Source organism: Neocloeon triangulifer, unplaced genomic scaffold (assembly GCF_031216515.1).
Source record: "Neocloeon triangulifer isolate White Clay Creek 2 clone unplaced genomic scaffold, ASM3121651v1 ptg000009l, whole genome shotgun sequence".
NCBI classification, from domain to species: domain Eukaryota; kingdom Metazoa; phylum Arthropoda; class Insecta; order Ephemeroptera; family Baetidae; genus Neocloeon; species Neocloeon triangulifer.
The window spans coordinates 1,026,995-1,039,323 of record NW_026775551.1 but is presented as its reverse complement, the minus strand read 5'-3'; the positions used below and the strand labels follow the sequence as shown (position 1 = coordinate 1,039,323).

At 38.2% G+C, this 12,329-nt stretch overlaps 1 protein-coding gene across 3 annotated transcripts; it reads right to left on the bottom strand.

Moving 5' to 3' along the window:
* Window positions 1-15: 15 nt before the first annotated feature.
* Window positions 16-12,241, bottom strand: LOC132195409 (oxysterol-binding protein-related protein 2). Of its 3 annotated transcripts, XM_059617372.1 has the most exons (20): window positions 11,961-12,241; window positions 11,363-11,523; window positions 10,651-10,848; window positions 10,448-10,592; window positions 10,083-10,228; window positions 9,819-10,031; window positions 9,643-9,765; window positions 9,250-9,375; window positions 9,113-9,196; window positions 8,803-8,998; window positions 8,398-8,596; window positions 3,700-3,910; window positions 3,529-3,638; window positions 3,305-3,463; window positions 2,665-2,862; window positions 2,503-2,607; window positions 1,958-2,219; window positions 1,713-1,795; window positions 1,518-1,652; window positions 16-873 (listed from the first exon to the last, which is right to left on the bottom strand). In XM_059617372.1, exons 1-20 carry the CDS (start codon window positions 12,082-12,084, stop codon window positions 771-773), a joined length of 3,081 nt encoding a protein of 1,026 aa, XP_059473355.1. In that variant the 5' UTR covers window positions 12,085-12,241; the 3' UTR covers window positions 16-770. The 3 variants fall into 3 exon arrangements, with proteins under 3 accessions (XP_059473355.1, XP_059473356.1, XP_059473357.1); XM_059617373.1 differs by lacking the exons at window positions 8,398-8,596; window positions 8,803-8,998; window positions 9,113-9,196; ... (6 more) ...; window positions 11,363-11,523; window positions 11,961-12,241 and adding exons at window positions 4,886-4,934; window positions 6,675-6,822; XM_059617374.1 differs by lacking the exons at window positions 8,398-8,596; window positions 8,803-8,998; window positions 9,113-9,196; ... (6 more) ...; window positions 11,363-11,523; window positions 11,961-12,241 and adding an exon at window positions 6,671-6,821 and having other exon boundaries at window positions 3,700-3,906.
* Window positions 12,242-12,329: the final 88 nt, after the last annotated feature.

Below are 12,329 nucleotides of genomic sequence, written 5' to 3'. Positions count from 1 at the left end.
TGACGAAAGTTTTGCGTTGCTTTGTTTATTGTACATTTTATAATATAGCGTCTTTGGTTTGTTTTATCTTACATGCAATTTTACAGCTCTCTATACATTGAGTAATTTTTGGCTAGTTCCCACAAGAAGGTCTCGGCAATGTTTTTTTTTTACATATATATTGACGAGTTTTGGTCTACAACATTGCTTGGACGATCGACAGTTTCTTGAAAAAGGAATTTCCCGTGTTAATTTAATTTTAAAGTTCAATGCGTTGAAATTCGAATTATAAAATAGAGATTAGGGAGTTTCAAAACTAATTCTAAGTGTGATCGTTTCCAAAATTTTCATCTTTCAAAAGAGGTAAGTAAATTCGTGTGTTTTATAATAATCGTAATTTTTGGATTCGCGTCACAAAATATATAATAAAAGCTGCATTAAGGAGAACTGTCGACTTGGTGAGCTAAGATTCTTGCAACAACTCTACTGATATAACTGACACCGATTTGTTAAAAATTAGGAGAAACATGCAAGGATTCCGTAAACATAAATGCATAAATTATTTAGGAGAAATGCAGATCAATTGAAACATGTTGAAATAAAAATTCCTCCGGCAGTTCACGTCGTAGTTGAGATTATTGCATTTTTCTCTCGTTGCCAGAAGAGCATTAAGAAAATAAGCCACACAGATATTGTCGCTAAGCAGCCCATAAACGAGGAGTTTCCGTTGTGTTTGGATCGCGCAAAATTCTCAAGCGACGTCGGATATGTGCGGATTTATTTGGCGGAGATTAAAAAATGTCCAGGACACCTTCAAAGTTGCGGTCCCAATAGCCACCACTGTACAACCAATCTTCCTGTCGCGTGTACGGATTCGTTCCTTGGCAAAACCACCTGCAATACACAGGGTCGATGGTTTTTTTTTTAAATTAATTTTTGTTAAATAAAAATGAAGAGTTAGCTATTTGGACCAAACCGATGAAAAAATTAAATAAACTAATGGTATAATAAAAATATAATTATAATAATAAATAATAGATAAAAAAAAATGAAATTTAAATAAATTTCAAATAAACTAAACAAAAAATCTTCCACAAATGATTTGTTTAAAGAAATTGACACTAGAGACTAGAGTAGATGATCATGGATCATGGACACGAAGAGATCGGTTTTTTCCTCATTATAAAATATTGTTTTTACTGGAAAACGGAACTGCTATTATCAGTTTCAGTCACGATCTGCGACCCTATTGCATGAGCAAAAAAAATCGAAAAAATTTATAAAAAAATAAATTTTTATTCAATTTTGCTGATTTTATTATATTTTTCTTGTTCGTGAAATAGGGCCGCAGACCGTGACCGAAACTGGTAGAGCGCTTTTGTTTTTGTATAAAAACAATTTTCTAAACGAGTAATAGCCCGATCTCTTTAATTCCGCAAATTACTTTGTAAAAATTATATTTATATCAACATGTTCCTTCTACTCCTTCCTTATGGATTAAAAGATTGTTTGTTGTAAAATGTGATAATTTTGATTACCTGGCTGCAGGTTCCTCTCCTTTTGCAGCTTTGTGCAACTTCCGCGCGTCCCTCTGTTTTTCCTCCAGCCGCGTCTTCTCAGTGGCCGCACCGTCGATGTCTCCCTCTTCCAAGAGACGAATATCAGGTCTCAGTCTGAATTGGAAATTCGTCATACTATATAAGAAAAAAAAACCATTTATGATTGAAATTTACCTGCAATCCGTAGGACATAATCTCTCTCGCATTGCTGGCTCCATTTCGTTGAGTGACATCGCGTATAGCGTGAACTGGAAATACTGCAACAAACAAAAATCAACCTGTTTATAAACAAGATAAAGCAGGATGGATCCTCTGCGTCGCACTCTACGTTTGCTTCCCCCTTTCGATTAAATTGGGTAAAAATTTATTATAAAAATCAAATAATTTTGTATTCGTGTTTGGTGTTAAAATAGACTCACATCACTGGTGTTAGGCGGTCGCGGCCGTGCCTCCCACAGGACGCTCGAATTAGGAATGTCGATGGAGTAGGTCGAGTCCGACTTTGGGATTTCGCCCTCGGGAACTTCCGGGGGCGGCTGGTCATCGGGGTTGAGGGAGGGGCCGCCGCTCAAACCCTCGTCGCGACTGCTCCTGAACGGACTTTTCAGGCTGTTGAGCTTTTTTAGAACGCGCGAGTGCGACGGACTGCTCGTCGAGCCACTTTTCTTGTCGCTGTCCTTTCTAAAAGATCAAAATGGAAGAGATTGAAATCGCTACAAAGTTTTACAATAAAGATCAAAAGCTGTTATAAAAATAATTAATTATAGACAAAAATTGACTAGAGTTTTCAAGAGGAGCAATTTTTGAATTAGTTTAATGGTTTGTGTGAAGTTTTAGAATTTCAGAAAATTTTTGTTAAAGATAATTGTTTAAAAAAAGAACTTTTCGCTAACTAGGCTTTTAGAATATCAACCTAAGAAGTTTGAATTGTGATTTTTTTTAAAGTTCATTAAAATTTACATACCTGAACTTGTGCGCGTTTTCCTTAAAGTAGGACTCGTATGAGTCAAAGTCGGTGCACCGAATGAAATCCGTCCATTTGCCGTACAAGAAGAATAGTTTGTTTTTTCTGTGAACGTGAAGCCAATTAAATTTTGCGGTGCGAAAAGGCAGTGCTTGTGTATACTTATTGTCAGTAATGAAGCCCTCGACACGGTGCAGTTCTTTGGAGAACCAGCCTGCGGGTTTGAAGGTGAGGCAGGCGCGGTGGCCGGTGCGGTGGTTCACGATTTCCATCGTGCCCGACTGTTCCATCCACAGTTTGCCCACAATGATGTTGTGCACGTAGCAGTTTACGTTGCTCCACGTGTACGCCTCGCCCCATCTGACAATTTTAATTTTAATTTTAACACAACATGCAAAAATTACGCACACAAAAGATCTAAGTAAAATTTAACGAGCAATTCCAAAACTGATCTAGAGAAATGCTTTGGAATGCTTTTGTTAAAAAATTTTAAAATTTATTCAGTATTTTTATTTTTTCTAAAAAGAAGTTTTGTAAAAACCAAAAAGAACTTGACTTAAAAATTTTAATTTCATTTCAAATAATATTTAAATTGTGAAGAATAAACAACAACGATAATAATAATAATAATAATATAATGGTTAGAAGAAGTTAAATGACATTATTTCAAAAGTTGTCAATGCGTTGAAAATTTAATGTAAAAAAAGCAAACATTCTATTCTATAAAAAAAATCGATTTGGTCAGGCGTAGATTATGCAACCCGCTGCGCTTTACAATTGAGCGGGTAGCCTGCATCTTTACCTTGGCAGTTCGACAGTGACGGTTCCCTTAGGCTGAATGGCCACGTCCTTGCCCCAAAATTTGAGTTTCGGATAGATGGAGCCGTGGAAAATAAAGTCTTGGCTGTCTGCGTGGAAAGCGGACACTGGAGGATGGTGGCTGACCTGCTCGCAAATCACCCTGCGCAACATATCAAGTTTTAATTTTTGCATATAATTATCCACAAGTTTTTGCAAAAGACGCACCTGAAATCATCCCTCTCGAGCTCGTAAGTCTCGCCGAGCAGAGGGTTGAAGGGTTTGCCGAGGCGATCCCAGTTGGAAGACAAAGCACTCACAGCGAAGGCCGCCACATACTTGAATTTCACACGAATCAGTTTCGAAGTGACAGTGAATTAAAAAATAAAAAACAAGTACCTTCATGCGGTCGACGGGGTCCTCTTGTTCCGCGGCCGTCCTCAGCAGGCGCGAGTACTCCATGTACTCGACCATGCGTTGCAGGAACGAAAGGGGCTCGTTAAAAATGACTGGCATTGTGATTTTGCTGAGCTCCTTGCCGATGCAGTTTTTCAAAACGGACCACAGGTTGAAGTCATTCTGACTGAACATGGGCACCGGCAGAGTCTGCCTGCTCGCAAAACATTAAAAATAAGGCACAAATTAGTTCAAAAGCATGGAATCTTCTGATGGGAAAGAAGTGTGATTAGTTTTGTGTGCGTGTGTCAATGAAAATGATTTTTACCAGATATATAATCAAAGCGTTTTGATTTAAGCGAGAATTATATATTATATTTATATAATAATGTATGAGGAGGACTGATTTTGATTTGTAAATGAATTTAGCAAGCACGATTTAAATGCAGAGAAAAAGGAAATGCAACATACCACATAGTTAGCGAGAAGCCTGGCTTGAGATGGTTAAATTTCGGGGATTAGAAATTAAAGATCAAATAATTATAAAATGCAAATTATTTAGAAGTAAAAAAAATATTAGCCAGATTTTATATTTTTAATGGTTACAAGTTACGAAGACATTATTTTTCCTTCAGTTGAGTTCCGTGAAATCTGTGCAATTTGTGATTTATAGTAGCAAGAAAGGAAGCCGAGGAAGTACTTGGCACGCGATTTCCTGGTAAAGTTTTTCTTTCATCGTTTGAAATGTGTTTTTGTTGTTTCCAGTCGGTGCAGTGCTCGGATCAGTTGGATTAATTTGAAACGAGACTTTTACAAATTACGCATGCCGGAAATAATAAAAACCACAAAGAACGAGTTTTCCAAAGAAAATGATAATACAAAATTCTGGTACATGACAAAGGAAAAATCTTTTTGGTGCGAGTGGAAAATTGTCGAAAGTCCTTCAGGGGCCACGCGATCCGCAACGTAAATAAAAGTTTAACTAGGCCGTTTTGTTTCCTTGGAGCAGCAGCAGCAGCTCACTTCACCGTCTTTACAAAAGGAAAACAAAGAAAGCACCGATCGCTGTTCGTGAATAATTAATCGAAGCGGCTCTTTTCTCTCGTCCTCAAGCGCACTAATCAGAGCGCCATCGATCCGCGAACAGTTGCTCGAATTATAAACCTTGTGCAGGAGAAGGCTTACTAACCTGAGGTGCTTCTGCGTCGGCTGGTACTCAGGGTCTCGGCCGGCCATTGCTAAAACACAACCAGACGTCACGCCACGCACCCACCAGTCAATAACAATCCGAAAAACAAAACGCCAACAATCGCTTGGAGTTTTACAATTATTTTTTATTTACATATTTGGACCGATAATGAAATAATGGTACCTGATAATTTTTCATTTTAACTTAACGCTGAATTTAAATTCAAAGAGCTTTTGTTAAAAAAATTTTTTTTTATAGATTTAAAGAGGAGCTTATTATGACATGTACACTGCAAATAAAACTTTCTTAACCTTTTCCCAAAGATCAAAATAAATTTTTGATAGCGACTGACCTATAGATTTTAATTTTCTATCTTAATCTAGGTGATATGAACGTGATTAGTGAAATTTTTATCAATTTTGATCTGGCCAATTTTAAGAAAGAAAAAAAAATCATTTTAGAAAATTGCCATTAGAAACAATGTTAAATTTCAAAAATTCGGATCTCGCAATAATTCCAATTTTTCTTCTATGTCTTCTTGGAACTAAAATCTACGTAGAGAATAATTGCCATCAAAATTGATTGGGCCGTTTTTTGCTAAAGCCTCTTCCTTAATCATTTTCCCCGTAAATACAAAAAGTCTAAAGCTATCTTTCGCGTCTGCCGTCTCACGTCACTTTTTTTGCAATAAAGTTGGAGCACGTCCGCCGTCTCTTTTTTTACCATTCCCATCTACTTTCGGCAGGTGCGAATGGCAGGTAGACTTTTATATCAATTCGAAAAAAGGTCTCTGGGCACCCAACCCACTTGGCGCAATCGATATCGCGCGCTGGCCTTTCACCAGTTGCTCTCTCTCGCTGTGCGCTTTGGTATGCACCGACCCCTAATTGGCACCCGCACCCTCCATTACCCAGCATTGATCTCCGGGCTAGGGTATATGCAACCTTGCCACGTGCGCTGCACCAAAGAGCCTATATTGATCAGTCAACCGAATCACAAGCAAGCCTGCCCCGACTATAATTATTAAAAACTAAAAATATAATATTCACACCCCTCGCAGTTGACTTCTGCCCTCCGTTGATTACAATTTAAACAAAGGGGGAGATTATCTCTGCAACATTTGTTTTGTTTTTTAATCATATAAAATATGATCGCAGTCACGGTGTTGGAACAACTGGTGACATTTTTAAGGCTGCTGCTTTTACTTTTTTATTTTTCTGCGCTTCGTGTAGTTGGAACGAAAACAAGCCTGCCTGCATTGAGTGATACACCAGTGTGTGTTTTCCACTAACCACACGCCAAAACCCGTCTTGTTAAACTTTAATCCTTTCAGCATCATACTGTATGTCCAAAGCGCACCTCGCCCGCTCTTTACATGTAAAACTCATCAGCACAAAAAGAGCTGAGCTTGCTTCATATTGGCCTGGCCCTCGAGACCCTCTGATAATTTTGATGTGATTTATTAGCGTTTAAAGCGTCCAAAAACTCGATAATTTGCTTCAAATCTTTTTATAAAATTTTAAAATTTAAACTAAAACTGACCCATATAGATTATTAATCAACCTTTTAAAACTACACGAGTAATTTTAAATTATTTGATATTATTAATATCAAGAATTTTCTAGACTCTGCGTGATGAGATGAATAAGTTTAAATACGATTTCATCCCATCGAATGGTTTGTCGGCGCGATTGTTGGCAGTTGCAGATTGTTGGTGGAGCGGGCGCGGTTGATGTGGCGGGGGATGCGACTCAAGAGGCATTCTAAGAAGTCGGAAGACACCACTTGCCTGCTCTCATTTGATCTCTCTTCACATCACGAGGGACACTGCCAGAGCTGCGTGCTGCGACCTCGTTTGGGGTGGAACTGACCAAAGACTCGCACGTTCGCTCCGCACCGATTATGAAAGGAAGCGACCGCGAACCCGAACGGGGCAAAATCGCGAGTGCGCGCGCGCGACGCGGCCGCCGAAAATCGATTGTTGGCCTTTTATCAGACAAAGGCGCACCGAGAAAGATGACACCCCGCCGCAACTCCGACCTCGCCTGCTTGTCATTAACCAAAGCAAAAACCCTCGTCATTTCCAAGTTAAATTTTAATTGAGAAAATTTGAAGAAAAAAAACTTTTTAGATATGATTTAAAGATTTTTGCTGGACAGAAAGGAATAGGAAAAAATATGATTTATATGAATACTCTGGCGCATTATGTAAAAATATTATCTAGCTTAGGCAGAGTGGCCCGTGGAGAGAAGCCCTACTTTCGCAGAGCGCATGAAAGCATTTCTGCAAGAGCGAACTGATTTTCAAGCGTGCGTGATTCCCACTCGTAAAGCTGTGTGCGGCTTTTTGATATTTACAGCGTATGCAGAGCAGGAAAGGGTTGCTTGCTATTATTGAATTTTCCACCGCTCGCAAAAAAAGTTGACCACATGGACTTTTGAGAGTTAGACGGAAACCGCGAACCAGTGGTGTCAACTGCTTATGTGATGTGATTTTATCATCACATTATTACACAATCATTGAAAATTTTGTTTTAATCATTTAAATTACAATATAATGAGCATTTTGTATTTATTTCCTTTTAAAAGTTTCCCCCTAAAGATATTAGAATAAAAAATATATTTAAAAATTTAATAAAATCTAAAATCATTTCTGTACTGTGAAAGAGAATTTTAAAGCTATATTTTAAATTTTTAATATTTCATCAATAATATAAGTGCAAACAAAATGCCCGGTCATACTGATATCTTCTGAAAATAAGATTTTTCTTGCAAACTCATGCCTCAATAAATTATAAAGCCAGCTGAGGAATTTTGATAATTTCCTTTTTTTATGAAAGTACAATCCTAAGACTTGGGAATATTTTAGCAATGCTGATTATATAGTAGATGAAATCAGATGAAATGATGAGAGAAATTTTTTTTTACATTATTGGAAATACGGATATGAAGATATATGGGAAATTTTAACATTTCATAATTATTTTGTTGCTGTCACTGTCAGGATTCAGAAAATTTTTTTTATTTAATTCATGAATTTTAAATTTCTTTTAATCCATTTTATTGTTCACAATTAAAAAAATCTTTTAGAAGGAAATAGAAATGTGCTTAAAAATTCATGTATTATTTATTGCAATTTTCAATGTTATTGTGCCGCAATTAATGAAAAGATTAATTTTTATTTTACTCCAGTATCCATGAGTTTCCTTCAGAACACTATAATACCACAACCTTCAAAGCTAAATTGTAAGTAGAAATTATAAAATAAAATTATAAAATTGTTTAAAATATAATTTATTTCTAAAATTTCATGCTGCTGTAAAGCAAAAATATACGAAAAAATGAAGTACACAAAAGGTGCATTTGAAAATACTGTCACAAGAGATTCACTGGTTTATCTGGGCAATTCAAAAAGTGACCAAAACAAATTTAGCTCTACATTTCCAAGCAAATAAAAGTATTTGTCAGTTGAGCAAGCAAACTTCGTCATCAAGGTCGCATGCAGAGTCTGACCTGTGGCCAGTTGGGGCAAGCGTTCGTCGGCTGTGTGGTCTGTCAAGGGCGCTGTGAAAGGACATGTTGGAAACTGGGCTCATCGCTCCTGAGACCAGGGTGCAACTCGAGGCTGATTCTCTGAGGCCGCCAATGTTGAAACTGCGAAGGGTGTCGGAATCAGGGCTGGCTGCCGTGACTAAGGTGTCACTGTCCGAGTCTACAGAGCAAAGACAAAAAAAAATTTCAAAATTTTCAAACCGTTTCACAAAATTTATTTTTATGCAAGTGACTTGCAATATTGATTGGAAGTTTGAGAAAGTTTGAACAAAAGATTCATAAATAAACCAACAAAGGGGTCGAATAATACAAACACAAATAAAAAAGTTTACAATCAATTCCAGGTCAATTGCAATTTTTTCTTACCTGCTTCAAAGGCATCGTAGAACTCATCGTCTGACGGGTCAAAAAGGCGGGAGCTGCGTTTGCTGTTGGGCGGAGAGCCTGCTTGAGACATGGCCACCGACTGCTCCAGCTCGTGGTGCTCCCTGGCCAAAACGTGCAAAGCCTCCTCCAAAACCCTCACGCGCTCCTGCTCCTGTCGCAGTTGCAACACACGAACCTAAATTTGCGTCATTTCAATTAAAAGCTTGCCAAGCTGACTAGTAAATTTGGTTTTCTATGTGGCAAAAAAAAGTAGCTCTGCGCATTTGCAAAATGGAAACGCAAAATTCACCTCTTCCTGCTGCTGGAACAAAGTAAGGCAGTGGCTGAGGGCTCCGAGCATGCTTGCTGCCGAGTCCGAAACCATTTGGAAGTTCTGAAATGGCTTTATTTTCAGAAAGTGCGATTTAAATTGAAAACAAAAAATACTTTGTGGATTTCTAAGGTCATGTCTTGGAAGGAAGAGCTACTCTGAGCAGAGTCCAAAATGGCAGCGCTGTCTGCTAATTTCTGGGCAAGCACTTGGTGATGCGCTGCTGCAGTCTGAAGAGCGTCCTGTGGAAGGAGGACGATTTTATTTTTTAAATCTATTTTATTTTTATGAGTTTTGCCTCATAAGTCAATAAATATCAACAATAGTAATAATAATATGATTGGAATGATTTCCTGGAGTCTTGTGAAATTACCAGCCAGAGACAGAGCTTTTTCAAACCCTGGCCTGAGCCTGGATAGAAACCAAGAACATCTGCCTTTGTACCATGACTGGCATGTATATATAAACATACCAATAAGCTTTTTGAAACATTTTTTTGGGACACTCGCCTGCATTGACCCAAGAGGCTTGACGGTGTTCGGCTCCTCGTCCTCCTCATCTATGCTGGCTTGGCCTTGGCTGAGGTAGTGGCTACTGAAGGCAGCGTGCTCTTGCAGCGCATTCAACCATTTCTGCAATATTTCTTCGTGAAATTTTTTTTCTTTAAACAAAATCCGTGCCGCACCTGTCTACTGATTTGCTGAGCATCATCTCCGTCGTTCACAACACTCAATCTGTGCACGGTCGAGTCGGAGAAATTGACCAAAAAGGAGCACTCGTCCGTTTCGATGGGCACCACTCGGGCGCCGTCCAGGTACTTGAAGTCCTTTCGTTTCACTCCTGAGCACGCGTCTGCCCGACACGCAAAGTACGCCATCACGCCTCTTTCAAGCACAACCTTCATATTTGAATTAGAGGGAAAAAGTTTGTTTGTGTTAGATTTTCTTACCCAAATTGGTTTCCAGCCCAGGAATCTGGACCTTTTCAGAAGCATTCCCTCAAATCTGGTTGCAGATTTCAACAACCTCCGCACAGGCTGCACACTTAAAACTTGATGCATTTGCTCATCCTTGGCAAGATCCAAAGCAGTCTGTCCTGAAAATAATAAAATTGAATGAAATTCTCTAGTTTTCTAAAATTAAAAAAAAAATAATTTTTAAATTCCATACAATGAAAAAAAATCAAAGCAGATTGATTTTTTATAATATAACAAGAATTTATATTTATTAATGGAAAAGAAAATTATTAAATTGTTCACGTCATGCAAAATGTTTTTTTGTTTGTTACGTTTTTAAAGTTAAACGTTGAATTTACCTCTGTTATTTTTAACCTTGGTATCGATTCCGTTCTGCAAAAGCAACACGGCCACCTCCTTGTGTCCTCTGTAAGCGGCGCAGTGCAAGCAAGTGTTGCCCTGATTGTCCTGACAATTTATGTTTGGTGCACTCTCGGCCCGCAACTTGAAATGCATAATAAGGTTAGGTTTTCCATTGTAAACATGTGCAAACGGTTCAAACCATTTGGTGAATGGTTTCCAGTTGGCCGCTTCTGGCAGCCGCCAAGAGACGCTCCTCACGCCTCCTCGAGTCCGTCTGCTCGGCGGCCAGCAGAAGTTTGGCCACTTCAGGACAGTCGGTGACATGGCGAGGGGTTTGTCCCTCGCCATTTATGACGCCGATGGACGCCCCACGTTCCAATAGTAGCAGAACAAGGTCCTTGAAAACAAAAAACATAATAATAAAAAAATTATCGTAATAAAATTAAATATCTACAAAGTGGAAATATTTATAAATTTGACACACATTTTTGTTCCATTTTGGAAGTTTATCAATTATGATATTTTAAAGAAATAATGACACATTAAATTCAATTATTCTAATTAATTTACAATAAATTGTAGGCAAAGGGAGTATTTTTATCTCTCGAGTCACAAATTGTGTTTAAAATATTTTTTTAGACAAGAAATTGAAACAACCAATATTCTATCGATTTCTTTTGGCATAGAATTTTTCATTGTGCATGAATTTATTTAATTCTCTTTCATATAATCAACTGCTGACAGATATCATGTGACCAGCATTTTATTTCATAAGGAGGATATCCTCTTCCCCCCTGCAATGCAATACCACGAAGCACATGACACGGAATCGATGCAGGTGTCAAATTTGTTTTGCGCGCGATCAATAATCAGGCTAATCCGCTTAGAATTTTAAATTTAAAATTGCACACCTCTCTGCCGATGAAGGCCGCCTTGTGAAGAGGTGTGTCGCCGGCGTCATTCAGGGCGTCGATGTCGGCGCCGTTTTCCAGCAAAAGCTGCGCCATCCGCGGGTGTCCGAAGTAAGTTGCCAGGTGCAACGGTGTCCAACCCTGATTGCTCTTAGCCTGACCTGTACGAAAAAGTAAATAAATTATTTCTTAAGACTGATTTCATTTCAGTTTTTATGATAAATAAATAAATATTTAAAGCATTTAACAATATAAATAATCTTCTGTAAAGTGTGTTAGTGAAGAAAAAATAAAATTAATCATTGAAATTAAAATAATGGACGCAAAAGTTTAAAAATTTATGTTAAAATCGAAATAATATTTTTTTTTTTCAGCTTTGAAGATTGTAGCAATTATATTCTCTGAATTAATTTTTCACTTTTAGTGTGCTTCAAAATTAATTTTATTAGTTATTTTAGCAAAAATCTTGCTGTTTTATCATAAAAATTCCGTTTCTCAAACGAATATTTTCAATTATTGAATGTGTATAAATCAATGTGATAAAAAAAAAATGAATTAAAAAAACAATAATATATGTAATAAATAAATAAATCATCACCTTTGCAACTGATGTCGAAGTTGACCTTGCCGAGCGCCCTGGCTTCGAGCAGTTCCCTGACCATGGACAGGTCGCCGTGCCTGGCGCTGTAAAGCAGCATTTCCTCGATTTCCATGCCGCTCATGTTCCGGTTCGGAGGATCACCTCGGCGACCGCATCGAGCGTTCGTCCTGCGGATTTGAAAACTCGGACGGGCGTTGCGGAGGTCGGCTTGCTTCTCTTGTCACACTAGTCACTAACTGAGAAAATCAAAAATCAAAACATTCGCCGCATAGTCACGTGACCGCGGTCAGCTGACATGCAAAGCCACGCCCGGAGACAAATAAAGGCAGAAGCAGTCGCGGCGCCAAAGTCGCTGACAAATATTCA